We start from the raw sequence: 14,832 nt of genomic DNA, 5'->3' as shown, positions 1-14,832 counted from the left end.
CTGATAAGTTCCTCATAAAAGGTTAGCTCTGTTTTCCTAAGTGCTGGCATGAAAGGTCTGTTGTATTCTGCAGTGAACATTCCCAGGCTATGATATGACGAGGTCATGAGATCATGCAGTGAAATTTAAAATAAATAAATAAATAAATAAATAATTTAAAATAAATAAATAAATAATTTTACCGAGCCAACCATATCGCTCTGTCCTTCCTTTGAGAGTTTGGTGGAGGATATGCCATCATCCCCTGCCAACCACGGTTTTACCAACCACGGTTTTGAATATATGCGAATGGGAAATTGTGACAGGTCTTCCCAACCGCGACCTGATTATCCGCAGTTGGGTTTTTTAGTGGTGGGGGGTTTTCAGCAGTGGTCCCTCTAATTTTTTTTCATCTGTGTGCAGAATGAGTTTTGTTCTGGGCGGCAGTATCAAGGCAGCGTGTGCGCACATGCATTCAGAATGAAGCTTCTTCAACCTGAGCAGGATCTAATATGAACTGAACTGAAAAAAGTTGTGAGCGCATGCATGTGCGCATAGCCTTAGAGGGAACACTGGTTTTCAGTGATTTTGAGGCGTTCAGAGGTTCAATCTCCTCCTTTTTCTTGGTGACTCTTGGCGATAATACAAGATTTGGGGTGGGTGGGTGGGTTAAAAAGCGTTTTTGGAGTATTTCCCCCTTTTATTTTTAGGCCATCTTGTGGTTGCCATTCCCGTAACCCCCTGTTTCCCATAGACTTTTCTGGTTTGGCGCCGTACCAGTTTGGCGCCACGGGGAGGGGAGCGGTGAGAGGGATCTGGCTGGACCAGGTACTTACCTGCTCGCCATCGCCACATGCAGCTTCCTGCTGCAGCGGCGCTCATCCCAAGAACTCGCGCACTGCGCCAGCACACAAATGACGTCTGTGTAACCATGCTGTGTAGTCAGCATGGTGTTGCTGACCACACAAATCGGTCTGTGGCGCCAGCACACACATGGTGTCTGTGCATGTGTGGGCGCCATTTTCATGGTCGGCATGGTCAGCACTGCCACAGCAGGAAGCAACATGCGGCAGTGGAGAGCAGGTAAGGACCTACTCACTCTCTCTCTCTCTCTCTCTCCCTCTAAGTTAAAAGATCCCCCTTGCCACTCCCTTCCCCGCAGTGCACATCCCTAACTTGTAACCCGTTCCTTGTGGTGGGACCTTCCTTTGTTTCTGATTGGGTCACTGTGGTGAAATGGACAGTATGGGGTTAATATGTTAAGGTGTGTCAACGGTACATAAATAGGAGGAGCCAAGTTCTCAGAGATGATTGGTGGAGAGGGATGGAATGTTCATACGAGAAAGTGACAGTTGGAAGGTCAGTTGGGTTAGAGGAGTGACCTTGAGTTTCTAAGGGACTGTTGGTAAGAAGCTGTGTAAGAAGCTTTTGTCGTGTGTGTACGACAAAAAGAGAGAGGTATAATGGTTGGCAGCAATGAGCTGTATAGGTGGACCTCGTTATCTGCAGGGGTTCCATACCCACAGTAATCTGTGGGTAATGAAACACTGAATAATGAGTATTTGAGTCAATGGGAACACGAGGGTTAGGTTCCCAGACACTAAAAAACACCCAAACAGGCCAAGTAAAGTGCCCTGCCATGCTCTGTGGGTCTCCTGGAATCCAGCAATGCCCCCACAAAACAGACCCCCAAATAGTGGATCTTTAAAAATAAAAATACTGAAATGAGCCACAAAATGGCTCATTTCAAATGCCACAAGATGTGGTGACAGCCAACAACCTGGATGTCTTTAAGAAGGGTTTGGATAATTTCATGGAGGAGAGGTCTATCAAGGGCTACTAGTCGGAGGGCTATAGGCCGCCTCCAGCCTCAGAGGCAAGATGCCTCTGAATACTAGTTGAATGAGAGTAACAGCAGGAGAGGCATAGCAATAGCAATAGCACTTACATTTATATACCGCTCTATAGCTGGAAGCTCTCTAAGCAGTTTACAATGATTTAGCATATTGTCCCCCAACATTCTGGGTACTCATTTTACCGACCTCGGAAGGATGGAAGGCTGAGTCAACCTTGAGCCCCTGGTCAGGATCGAACTTGTAACCTTCTGGTTACAGGGCGGCTGTTTTACCACTGTGCCACCAGGGGCTCATGAGGGCATGCCCTCAACTCCTGCCTGTGGGCTCCCAGAGGCATCTGGTGGGCCACTGTGTGAAACAGGATGCTGGACTAGATGGGCCTTGACCTGATCCAGCAGGGCCGTTCTTATGTTCTTATGGCTCCTGCCGATAAAATGGCGGCCGGAAGTGACCTCTGCAGTCACTTCCGGCCCTCTAGGGATACATGGGGTTTATCCCTTTCATATCCATGGTTATTGAAATCGGGTGTCAATTAGACACCCGTGAATACGTGAAACCGCAGTTATAGAATCCGTGTATAGCGTAGTTGTTAACAAAACAGTAAAAGCTGGTTATCTGTTTGAATTGGTGTGGAGTTCTGGCTTGTAAAACCCCTGTGCCTAAAGCCATACCTCACTACCAAAAAGGTTGCCATTGCAGAAAACGACACGGAGAGAAAGCGGCGGGTGGGCGGTGGCGGGGCTGTTAGCCAAGGTGGGGCTGCATGTCAACTTTGTTTTTCCTGGCAAGGACCAAGATGATGGCAGTGAGGAGTTAAAAGAGTGAGTTTGGAGGACGGAGGTGCAGCACAGACGCTTCACTTTTTGTTAATCGGCCATGTTTTCTTTTCGCAGAACAAAGCTGAACTATAATCCTCCAAAGGACGATGGCTCGACGTATAAAATTGAACTTGAAGGGATATCGGTTGACATCATGAAAGAGATCCTAGATTACATCTTCAGTGGTCAGGTTTGTGTTACGGAGGTTAATTCTACATATCACTGTTTTTCAAGAACTCTCGTAATGTGATACTCTTAGTATCTCCTGTGGGAAAAGTAGGTGGAAAGGGGTTTGTAATCCACCACAGGCGACCTAGGACCTGTTGGGATTCTGGCAAAAAAGAAAAAAGAAAAAGTCAGGAATAGGTAGGCCTGATTTGATCCAACAGGATTACCTTCTGTACTTAAATGTGCATACACAGCTTTCCTTGAGGATTGTTGGCTGATATATTGAGGAGAACTACTCAAAGGGATCCCATTGAAATCAAAAGGACAAGTTAAGTAATTCAGTGAGACTCAAAGGAGTAATTATTCTCAGTACACCAGCCCTTATTTTTTGGAAGTGGTTTTTCTCTTGATTGAGCAGGGGGAGAGCAACTGGTCCTATCCATCCCCAGCACAGCATCCCTCCAGTGGCTGTGGCTAGTATCTGTCTTAGGTTTCTTTTTAAGACTCTGAACCCTTTGGGGGCACAGTTTTCTCTAAGGCGTGCGCACATGCACACGCTCACAAGTTTTTGAATGTCCACTCAGTTCATTTTAGATGAAGGCCCTACTCTGAATGCAGGTGTGCACACACTGCCCTGATTCTGCTGCCTGGAACAAAACTCATTCTGCACAGAGATGAAAACGATTAAAGGGACCACTGTTTGGGGGACAGGGAGCCATTTATATTTATATTATTTTTATATTTATTTATAATATAATTTATTATAAATAAATATAGTAATATAATATAATAAATATAGTAATATTATAATACTTTAATTATAAATATAATAATAAAATACATAATTAATAATATTAATATTTAGATTATATCTGTGTAAACCGCTTTGGGAACTTCTGTTGAATAGCGATATACACACATTTGTCATATTCATCATAGTTGTTGCTATGATGCATAATACAATGCCATTTATTGTTGCTAAGTATGATGGGAGTTGTAGTTCAGCAACACCTGGAGCACTACAGGTTGGGAGCCCTTGCGCAAGAGTGTCCCTCTCCCACATTTGGAATCTGGCTGTTGGCATGCTTGACCACTGCTTTCATTGTAAACCCCTCCTCTTTTTTTTCTTTTTCAAAAATAAACCTTTTGCAGATCAGGCTAAGTGAAGAGACCATCCAAGATGTTGTGCAGGCTGCGGATCTGTTGCTGCTTACGGACCTAAAAACTCTCTGTTGTGAGTTCCTGGAAGGCTGCATTGTGGCAGAGAACTGTATAGGGATCCGGGACTTTGCGCTGCACTACTGCCTGCTCCACGTTCACTACCTTGCCTCGGAATACCTGGAAACGCACTTCCGGGACGTCAGCAGTACAGAGGAGTTCCTTGAGCTGAGTCCGCAGAAATTAAAAGAAGTGCTGTCTTTGGAGAAGCTGAACGTTGGAAACGAAAGACACGTTTTTGAGGCGGTCATTAGGTGGATCTCCCATGATTCCGACTTAAGAAAGGTCAGAGGGCAAAATGTAGATTGGAGCTCCGTAAGAGTGCTGCAGAAAGAATTCTCAGCGCCTGGTGCTGGGGGGTTCTGGGTTCTGATGCATTACGGGATTTGGGCTGTTGTGTTTGACCACTGATGCATATGACCTGAGTAACCTGTGCTTCACTTGGGAAAACTTTAAAATTCCATGTCCAGGAAGACCAAATTCTATGGCATATATAAACTAAGCAGATTCAGCAGATATGCATATTTTTTTATTTGCACAGCTTATTTTGCATGTCCTCTTCATCTGCAAAATTCTGGTTTTGCTAATCATGGGGAGGAGCAAGGAGCCATATGGAGCACTCAAGTACTGCCTCAGCCACTCAAACCCCGCTCTGGCCTCTGAGACTTCAAGCGGCATTGTTTACATGCTTTTCAGACAGATCTTCCAAGCCTTAAGGGCTAGGACCTTTATTTTTAAAAAATTAAATAAAGCAAGCAAGCGCAGGTAATTAGGGTACTGGGTTTTGCACAGCTGTAGAATCCCAGCACACAGTCCTGGGTATTGCTGAAGCTTTGCATATGCTCTGATAAACACTGCTATGCTATTATGGGTGTGCTGTTGGTTATTACTAATATACCCCCACTGTTGTTAATGGGGGATGCTGTCCCACACACCTCACTCCAAAGCTAGCATGTCTGAGTCAAATATGAGGAGGGATTCTGAGAAGTCGGCTTTTCTTAAAGCCAACTGCTAATACAATGGCTTCATGATCTGGTTTTTTTACGTTCTGGTGTTTCAGGTTCACATGAAGGATGTAATGTCAGCCGTGTGGGTATCCGGCCTGGACGCAACTTACTTGCGGGAGCAAATGATGAGTGAGCCTTTGGTACGGGAGATCATCAAAGAATGTAACAACATTCCACTCACTCCACCACAGCAGGGGGAAGCGATGCTAGCCTCTTTTAAACCCAGAGGCTATTCGGAGTGCATTGTGACGGTTGGCGGTGAAGAAAGAGTGTAAGTTGCCCAGGAGTGCCGTTTCAGATATGGACTGGTGAGAGGGCAAGATCCGTAGCAAGGTGCAAAGGAAGACCCACTGTTGGTGAGCTGCACACCCACCCCACTCCAAAGCAGCACCCCCACCAAAAAATGTATTCACCTGCTCTGTGGTGTGTGTGTTTGTGTGACTTAAAAAACAACAACATATTTTGTCACAACAGCTTTAACAGCATTCTCAGGTATTGGCTGATGCTCCTCACTGGGTTTTTTTGCCTTAGAATGAAGCAGGAAATGGCCTTGCACTAGGTCATAGGGTCATTTCCTGCCTTATTCTAGATTTGAAAAAGATGTCTGTTGTTGGTCGCCATCTTTTAAAAGTCTAGAACAGGACTGCACAGTCTGGGTCCTCCAATTGTGTTTGCACTATAGCTCCATCATCCCTAGCCACAGTGGCCAATAGTGGTGTGTAATGGGAATTCTGCTGCCACCGCTGCAAGTAGTACAGCCCTGGTCTAGAATGCAGCTGAAAATGACCCTGTCTCATTTCCTGTCTCATGGTCTAGAAGTGACCTGTGGTCATTTCCTGTCTCATTCTAGAAGTTAAAAGATGTTCAGCAGCAGCCGGGCACTGGGATACAGTGCTTGCAGCTGCTGAAGAGTAAAAACAAAAAGAGACACCCACTTCCCCCAACACCAGTCTCCGAACGAAAAACCCACGTCTCTAGTGGCAAGTGGAGCATAGGAACATAGGCAGCTGCCTTCTACCAATTCAGAGCATGGGTCCATCTAGCTCAGTGTTGTCTGCACAGACTGGCAGCAGCTTCTCCCAGGTCACAGGCAGGCATCTCTCTCAGCTCTTTCTCTGGAGATGCCAGGGAGGGAACCTGGAACCTTCTGCAGGCAAGCGTGCAGATGCTCTTCCCAGAGCAGCACCATCACCTAAGAGGAATCTCTTCCAGTGTTCACACACGGAGTCTCCCATTCAAATGCAAGCCATGGTGGACCCTGCTTAGCAAAAGGGACAAGTCAGGCTTGCTGCCACAAGACCAGCTCTCCTGGTCTGGGAAGGACTTGACTGGGTGGAGATGTTCAAAATTGAATTGCAAGTCCGGGTTGTGTGTTCAGTACACTTGTCATGAGTTGTAACTCTGGGTTGGCTCCAAAGCTGCACGTTCACAGGTGGAGGGTGTCTTGTGGGAGGACTGAGCTTATACCCTGTGCCAGGGTGTTGCTGAAGCAAAATGAGCTCAAATCCAAAGATGTTCTTCTGGAAGCATGAAAACTGCTGTCTGTCACGGCACTGTGGGAAAGCACCAGAGCCCTTTTCCTTCCTCTCATAGGAACATAGGCAGCTGCCATATACTGAGTCAGACCATTGGTTTATCTAGCTCAGTATTGTCTTCACAGACTGGCAGTGGCTCCTCCAAGGTTGCAGGCAGGAATCTCTCTCAGCCCTATCTTGGAGCTGCTGCCAAGAAGGGAACTTGGAACCTTCTGCTTTTTCCAGAGCAGCTCCATCCCCTGAGGGGAATCTCTTCTAGTCTCCCATTCAAATGCAACCAGGGCAGACCCTGCTTAGCTAAGGGGACAAGTCATGCTTGCTACCACAAGACCAGCTCTCCTCTCGTGGTTCTCTGGAATCCAGCCCACTAGCAAAGCTATCACTACACCAGAGCCTTTGGATGGGGTGATTTATAAATGTAATAAATAAAATAATACATGAAGACTGGACACCCAACCCCCTTTTAAAAGCAAAGGTATTTGTGCGACACAGGCCTTTTAAATTCTTTTAGAACAGCCACTTATCATGAAGAACCTAGTAAGCTTAAAGCCCCCCCCCAAAAAAAAAATGGGGCAGGGGAGAACTCTCAAGGTGCTGCTGAATTATCTCAATATGTTTTTATTGGTACACTCTCATAAAATTGGTTCAGTGTTGCCTCATGCATTTTAAGGCAATGTTCTTCTTCAGAAGCAATTCTTGGGTAGATAAAATTATTCACAAACATTGCATACCACAAGCCTAGCTCTCCTTCCTAGTGAACCACCCAGAGATGTCGTTGCTTTCGAGGCATAATGCAGTAGTTTGTGGTCTGAAATATGTTCAATCACCTGTGTAAATAGCCAAGAAAATCAGGGATTTTGGGTAGCTATATCCTGCGAGTGCAGCTGCTTATTTTTATGTACAACTGACATGGTTCTGACTTCTACAATATTTTATACACAAATTTGAAATTGCGTATATCATATAGGAAATTGGGCACTTTTAAGTAGCTCTTAAGAAGCTATTAAAACCATTGTTCCTTCTAAGGCGTGCACACATGCCTGAGCTCACAAGTTGTTGTTTTTTATGTCCGTTCAGTTAACTTTAGATCCTGCTCAGGTTGAATCAGGAAGGCCCCACTCTGAATGCACATGTGCACACACTGCCTTGATACTGCCACCCAGAACAAAACTCATTCTGCACACAGATAAACTTGCCATCAGTGTTCCTTCTAATTTTTTTTAACATCTGCCTTGTCTCCTTATTCAGATCCCGGAAACCATCGGCAGTCATGCGATGTATGTGCCCTCTCTATGATCCTAACAGACAACTGTGGATAGAACTAGCCCCCCTGAGTATCCCCAGAATAAATCATGGTGTACTGTCAGCAGGTAAGTAAATATTTGTTCTTAAGCAAGAAAATACAAGCCCAACACTGTTTAAAGTTACATAGGAACATAGGAAGCTGCCATATACTGAGCTTCTCCAAGGTTGCAGGCAGGAATCTCTCTCATCCCTATCTCGGAGATGCTGCCAGGGAGGGATATTGGAACCTAGATGCTCTTCCCAGAGCGGCTCCATCCCCTGAGGGGAATATCTTAGAGTACTCACACATGGTCTCCCATTCATATGTGACCAGGGCAGACCCTGCTTAGCTAAGGAAACAAGTCATGCTTGCTACCACAAAACCAGCTCTCCTCTCCCAAGTTGAGTGGGATTTTATGATTGCAGGGAATAGTAATGTGGGAATAATTAAGAAAATAGCTCTTTTCTTCATTTGGGGGGAGAAATCAAGGGGTATGTGTGGATTTGATTCCTTGCCTGAACGAAGGCCAAGTTCTTTGAGCAATTTGGGGTGCTGCCCATCTTTGTATATAGGCCAGATTCCCAAAGGATGTTAGTGGGGAAATCCTGCATGCCCAAAGTCTTTTCATTTCTTCCCCAAAGGATCCTGCGTGAGGCGTAAGGGACGGCTACCAAAAGGGAAAGTAGGCAATGCCTGCCTTCCCTCTCCCCCACTGGTACATGGAAGCACTTTGCTTGCATGTCCCAAACTCTTTGGTCCTTTCCTATAGTAGGTTAATTTACATAACTTGCCAAATGCATTATACAAATCAGCAAATGGAAAATTACTCTCCTTCCTTTCTGTGTTGCATGAAACATAATATTGGTGGCTTTCCAAGAAAGAACTTCATGGGAATCCAGTTCCTTAAAATAGGTAGCAAAACATATGATTTTATGGTATTCTTGCAGCCTTAGAAATGCTGCTTGGTGTCTGGTAGAAACTTGCTAAACAAGTTAATACAGGAATGTTCCACTTTAGGACTTCACTGGAATCTTACGTGGTGTACTATTGAATGCAAAAGAACAAAGTTGATCCTAATTGATGTTCTATTTTACCTGCTGTTCATGGGGTGGGTTGGGGGCGTTGTATTAAACTAGTAGAAATAAACCAAAATGCCATTTTATATACAGTTTGGCCCATTGTGTTGGCATAAAAGACTAAATGGCAAAAGGAAAGCAATGTGTCTCAAAAGTGAGTGTGTGTGCTTGTACACAAATTTTAATGTTACCGTTATGAGACAGGCTATTCCAGTCACTGACTCGCATCCAAATTTACTCATGAGAACTCCCTTTGAAATTAGTGGGACAAGTTTACTTGTCCTATTAATTTCAAAGGGGGTACTCTGGCTAATATTCTGAATCCTGTCTGTCAGACTGAGTGGGAGGGGTATGCTGAGCTTCAGCACGCAGCCAGCCAATCAGGGCAAAGGAGTAGGATCTTCCCTCCCCTTCTGCAGTAGACACTTCATTGTGGATGTGTTGGCTTCAAGCCAGCAATCCAGATGGGGAACAAATAGCATGGCTGCAGCATAGGGAGGCAGCAGGACTGAGTACCCCCTAGGAGCCCTTCCAAGTACCCCTAGAGGTACTAGCACCCCCTGTTAGTAGGTTGGTAGGTACCCCTGAACAAGATTGATGCATCACCAGTATTACTAGCACTTTGCAATTCTTGTACGCTCTCTGTTTTTCAGAAGGGTTCCTGTTTGTGCTTGGTGGCCAGGATGAAAACAAAGTCACTTTAAGCTCTGGAGAGAAATATGATCCAGATACCAATTCATGGCAATCTTTGCCACCAATGAATGAGGCAAGTCTGCATTTCAGTTACTGGGGTTCTCCTGTTTCCCTTGCATTGATGAGAGCTGTGTGTGCCCATTGTATTTTATTGCAGTTCACAAAAACCTGGATAACTTCTGTTCAATTCCTCTGCTTATTGTTGAAGTGAACTTACTAGGTGTTGCTTATCACCAATAGGCACGGCACAACTTTGGTTTGGTAGAGATTGACGGAGTGTTATATGTTCTGGGAGGTGAAGATGGAGAGCGGGAGCTTATATCTACAGAGTCGTATGACATTTATAATAGGACTTGGACTAAGCAACCAGATCTGACCATGATTAGGAAGGTAGGAGTTCAGTGTCATGGGCTAATTGCTTAAAAAAATCTTTTCTAAAGTCTGCACTTGGTTTAATGTTGCTTGAACTTCTGTTGTGTTCGTTTTCCACATTCCTGTCTTAGCAGAAATAATATTTCTTTATATAAGACTCTTCTTAACTGCTCAGGGTTCTTCACGTATATTACTTTAGAAATCCTGAAGATGTTCTGGCCTTGTGCTGGAGGATTTTCTGAATATGTGTTTTTGTATGTAATACAAATAAACTTCAGTAAGCCTTTCTCCAGGCCTATAAGGCCGACTGGATTTTTCTCCATATTGCTGATGGAGAGTTGTGATCAAGAGGGAGAAGCCTTCCTAGTGGCCACACCTGGAGTACTGCGTACAATTCTGGACACCACATCTAAAGAAGGATATTGTAGAACTGGGAAAGGTGCAGAAGAGGGCAACCAAGATGGTCAGGGGCCTAGAGCACCTTCCTTATAAGGCAAGGCTACAACACCTGGGGCTTTTTAGTTTAGAAAAAAGACGACTGTGGGGAGACATGACAGAGGTCTATAAAATCATGCATTGTGTGAAGAAAGTGGATAGAGAGAAAGTCTTCTCCCTCTCCCATCACACTAGAACCAGGGGTCATCCCATGAAATTGATTGCCAGGATATTTAGGATCAACAAACGGAAGTAGTTTTTCACACAACGCATAACCAACTTGTGGAATTCTCTGCCACAAGATGTGGTGTTGGCTACTAGTTTGGATGGCTTTAAAAGGAGTTTGGGTACCTTCATGGAGGAAAGGTCTGTCAACGGCTGCTAGTCGGAGGGATATAGGCCACCTCCAGCCTCAAAGGCAGGATGCCTCTGGGTACCAGTTTCAGGGGAGTAACAGCAGGAGAGAAGCATTCCCTCACCTCTTGCCTGTGGGCTTCCCAGAGGTATCTGGTGGGCCACTGTGTGAAACAGGATGCTGGACTAGATGGACCTCCTTGGGCCTGATCCAGCAGGGTTGTTCTTACGTTCTTATGCTCCATGCAGTGAGCTTGGACTGGAATTGCAGCTTTCTTGGTTCACAATTCTTTTATAGCCACGGGGACACACTAGACTTCATTCCTCACAATGGCTCTCTGCTAAGCATGGGAAGCAGAATATAGCATCCAGTGCTAATGCTTCATGTAGCAACAGCCAACAGAAGCCCTTACACCATGTACTTCCAAGGAATGGAACCCCTGCAAGTAATGAGGTTCTCCTATAAAGCATATTTCTAGATAACTTGATTTTTAAAGAACACATCAAAAATGTTGTGTGCCTGACAGCTTTGGAAATGTTTATTTTCAAGATTGGTTGCTATGCAGCTATGAAAAAGAAAATCTATGCAATGGGTGGCGGTTCGTATGGCAAGCTCTTTGAATCTGTTGAGTGCTATGACCCGAGGATCCAGCAGTGGACGGCCATCTGTCCACTCAAAGAGAGGAGGTCAGTAAAGAGTCTAAAATGTGTTGCTTAGATGAATAGAAACTTGCGTTTTTGCTTTAATTCGACGTATTCTCAGAATTTTGTCAAACTCTGCTTAGCGTCAAGAAAACCGGAATGTTAACATCACGCAGACGCTGATGTTGCCTCTTCTATATCATTCTGTCAGGTTTGGGGCCGTGGCATGCGGCGTGGCCTCGGAGCTCTATGTCTTCGGCGGAGTGAGAAGTCGTGACGATAACCAGTCCAACGAGATGGTGACATGTAAATCGGAATTTTATCACGACGAGTTTAAAAGGTAGCGACTTCTTGCAAAGCCCAATACCTTCTGCTTTGATTGGCAGCTGCTAACCCAGTTAGCAGGTCCCTTTCAGCTGGAGCTGCCAGGGAGCGAACCGGGGACATTCTACATGCAAAGGAATCTTTTTGCATGGCACCTGCAGGCCCTCCCTATTCAGGAAAAGAGGCATGAGTGGATATGGAGCTGGTAGTGGTTAGAGTGCTGGGCTAGGACCGGGGAGACCCGAGTTCAAATCCCCATTCAGCCATTATACTAGCTGGGTGACTCTGGGCCAGTCACTTCTCTCTCAGCCTAGCCTACTTCACAGGGTTGTTGTGAAAGAGAAACTTAAGTATGTAGAACACCGCTCTGGGCTCCTTGGAGGAAGAGCGGGATATAAATGTAATAAATGCTTTTAAAAAGTGTCTAAAGACTTATCTTTTTACCCAGACCTTTTAGCTTTGTAACTTTTTGAATTTTGGGTTATTTTTTTGTTTGTTTTAAGCTGTTTTTAATATTTAATTGATTTTAATGTTTTGTTTTCATTTGTTGTGAACCGCCCTGAGACCTTGGGTTGGGGTTGTATAAAAATGCACTAAATAAATGTAAATATTATTATTAAATATTAATAATCTGATCCCCCCACCCCACACCAAGATAGTAGAATGAATACTTCTTACTAAAAACTATTGCTAGTGCTAGACGTGCTAACAGTTAGCTTTTAACTACATGTCACTCAAATTTTAAACTTCCTGTTTTGGAAAGCATGTTTGTGTCATGACCAGCGTTCCCTCTAACAGGGGATCCTAGATGTTGTTGACCACAACCCCCATAATTCCCAGCCAAAGGCCATCGTAGCTAGGGATCCTGGGAGTTGTCGTCAACAACCTCTGGGATTTTCTGTTCGAGGAAATGCTGGTCATAACTGACTTTGGCTATGGTGAGCATTTTATACCTCTATTAACCAGAAGAGGGTGCTATCTTACAATATTCATTGACTACTCTGATATGTGAGACACAGTGATTATGGGCGATACATAATATGGGCGATACATAATATGGGCTATTAAATTGGAATATTTATGTAAATATGTCTCTACTACTGTGTGCCAGACTGGTAATTTCCTGTCCTCACATGTTTAGGCATATTGGGATTATAGGCTGTGCACCCATAGACACACTCTGCTGGACTGAATATTTTAGCTTTTATTCATGTGACTTGATATCCTGAACCTTTGCTCCCAAAAGTTCAAGATATAACTTCGGGTATCAGTTACTTCCCAAGGCAGCTTACAAAATTGAAAAATCAACAAACCAACATCAATAAGCAATAAAAATGATGTGTGTGGGGGGGGGGTGGAATCCTCTAACACTATCATTTAAGACATTAATCTCCAACACCAGCACTCTTAGTTGTACCCAGAAACAAAGTGATACCTAGAGAAGTTAGAATAATATTGGAGTTAAGCATTATGTACAATGCACAACTGTGAAAAAAAATCTACTCAGATTGGTCCAAAATGGAAGTTTTCCATTGACGTATCCATGATAGCTCCATTAACAGTAGTCCAACGTCCATACTTTATTGCAAGTCCCTCTTCTATTCACTAGGGCTTACAGTGTGTCTAGATCCAGCTGGTTTCTAGGCAAATAGTGGCAAAGGTTGCCCAAATGGCTCAGTAGATGTGACTTTTTTATTTGCTAGTCCCTGCCCTCTCCTGGTATGAAGCCATAATATAAGTATATGAACTACAGTCCTGCCTACTGACAAGTGTTCTTTATTTACAGTGGAAGTAACCTTTCACAAACTGGTCGTTAGTTCGGCTTTCAGAGAGCATATGCTTGCATGAAGTTGAGACTTCATTTTAAACTCGAGCCCCATTCAGTGTGTTCAGTGCTCATACAATGCACACAGGTACATTGACTCACATGTTACGTTGAACACAGGTACAGCAGTACCCTTCCTCTGTGTATCATGCATTTGAAGGGCCTATGCCTAGGTTCACTTTAAAAACGAACCGAGGTACAGTCATTCACACAAAGATATGCGCAACTGCACAGATGTTGTGCCTTCGTACAACATAATGAGCCAAGCCTGCTGGGCTTGTCTGCCTGTGAGAACTGCCAGCATCCGTACAGATCCCAAAGGTGCTGCGGTGCCAAGCCCAGTACCGAAGTCCGGCTCATAGCTGAAGTTAAGGGTGCAAATGCAAACTTAACCCGGCTCCCAGGATCATGTGTTGGCGGCATTTGGGCACCTAGAGCACAGAGATGGGTGCCTAGAGTGCCTGTCCCCTGCGGAATTTCCTAGTGCACTGTGGGATGTTCGGAGGCCGGGATAACGAGTCCCAGCCTCAGAGCGATCTCCCCTGCTTCGTGCTGCAGAGCTGAACGTGTGTGGGTGCACACCACGCTCCCACCGAAGACAGGTTGTTCATCTTGGAGGAAGGCAAGGTTTGTAAAGCCTTTTACCCACCCATTGGGTCATGTAAATGGCCCCAATGTCTGAATGGGACTTGAGTTATTTTTAAAAGAGAAACTTAGAACTGATTTTTTTTTTTTTAAAAATGAGTTTTTGTCTGGTTTTTAAAGCATAGGTTTTTTTCTACCCTGCTAAATGTGGCCTTTCCTTACAGGTGGATCTACCTGAATGATCAGAATTTGTGCATCCCAGCTAGCTCTTCGTTTGTGTATGGAGCTGTTCCCATCGGGGCTAGCATTTATGTGATTGGGGACCTTGATACAGGTTAGAAGCTGAACAAAAAATGTCTGGGTTTTGTTGTTGGGGGTAGGCTGGGATCTGCTGGTCGATTAGCAAGAGTTTCTGACCCCCAGTTGTTTAGCAGTAGCTAGAGAATCTATCTGTGTGGTCACTAAGAGTCGACACCGACTTGCTGGCACTTAATCAATCAATCACAGTAGCAAAAATGATAGGTGTGGGGCATCTTAAAGCCTAACAAATTTATTGTGGCACAGGTATCTGTTACGTCAGTTCACAAAAGATGCATTTGAAGAAGTTGGCCCATTGAAAGCTCATGCCACCATAAATGCATCATTTATGGTGATTTTGCT

At 44.5% G+C, this 14,832-nt stretch overlaps 1 protein-coding gene across 2 annotated transcripts in view; it reads left to right on the top strand.

Annotated features, from left to right (window-relative positions):
* The first annotated feature begins 1,337 nt into the window (after nt 1-1,337).
* The window catches only part of GAN (gigaxonin), a 30,269-nt gene continuing 16,774 nt past the window's right edge, over nt 1,338-14,832 (top strand). Inside the window, exons 1-10 of one of the 2 annotated variants that reach the window (XM_053271282.1) lie at nt 1,338-1,384; nt 2,729-2,843; nt 3,974-4,324; nt 5,100-5,317; nt 7,830-7,951; nt 9,596-9,708; nt 9,876-10,025; nt 11,347-11,483; nt 11,650-11,778; nt 14,397-14,506. In XM_053271282.1, coding sequence (XP_053127257.1) covers nt 2,808-2,843; nt 3,974-4,324; nt 5,100-5,317; nt 7,830-7,951; nt 9,596-9,708; nt 9,876-10,025; nt 11,347-11,483; nt 11,650-11,778; nt 14,397-14,506 — 1,366 coding nt within the window. In that variant the 5' untranslated portion in view covers nt 1,338-1,384; nt 2,729-2,807. Of the gene's footprint in view, nt 1,438-2,728; nt 2,844-3,973; nt 4,325-5,099; nt 5,318-7,829; nt 7,952-9,595; nt 9,709-9,875; nt 10,026-11,346; nt 11,484-11,649; nt 11,779-14,396; nt 14,507-14,832 lie in introns of both variants that reach the window. The other variant, XM_053271281.1, reaches the window with a different exon arrangement.

The sequence above is a fragment of the Hemicordylus capensis genome, chromosome 9 (assembly GCF_027244095.1).
Source record: "Hemicordylus capensis ecotype Gifberg chromosome 9, rHemCap1.1.pri, whole genome shotgun sequence".
Taxonomy (NCBI): Eukaryota; Metazoa; Chordata; class Lepidosauria; order Squamata; family Cordylidae; genus Hemicordylus; species Hemicordylus capensis.
This window is presented reverse-complemented; position numbering and strand designations above follow the sequence as displayed.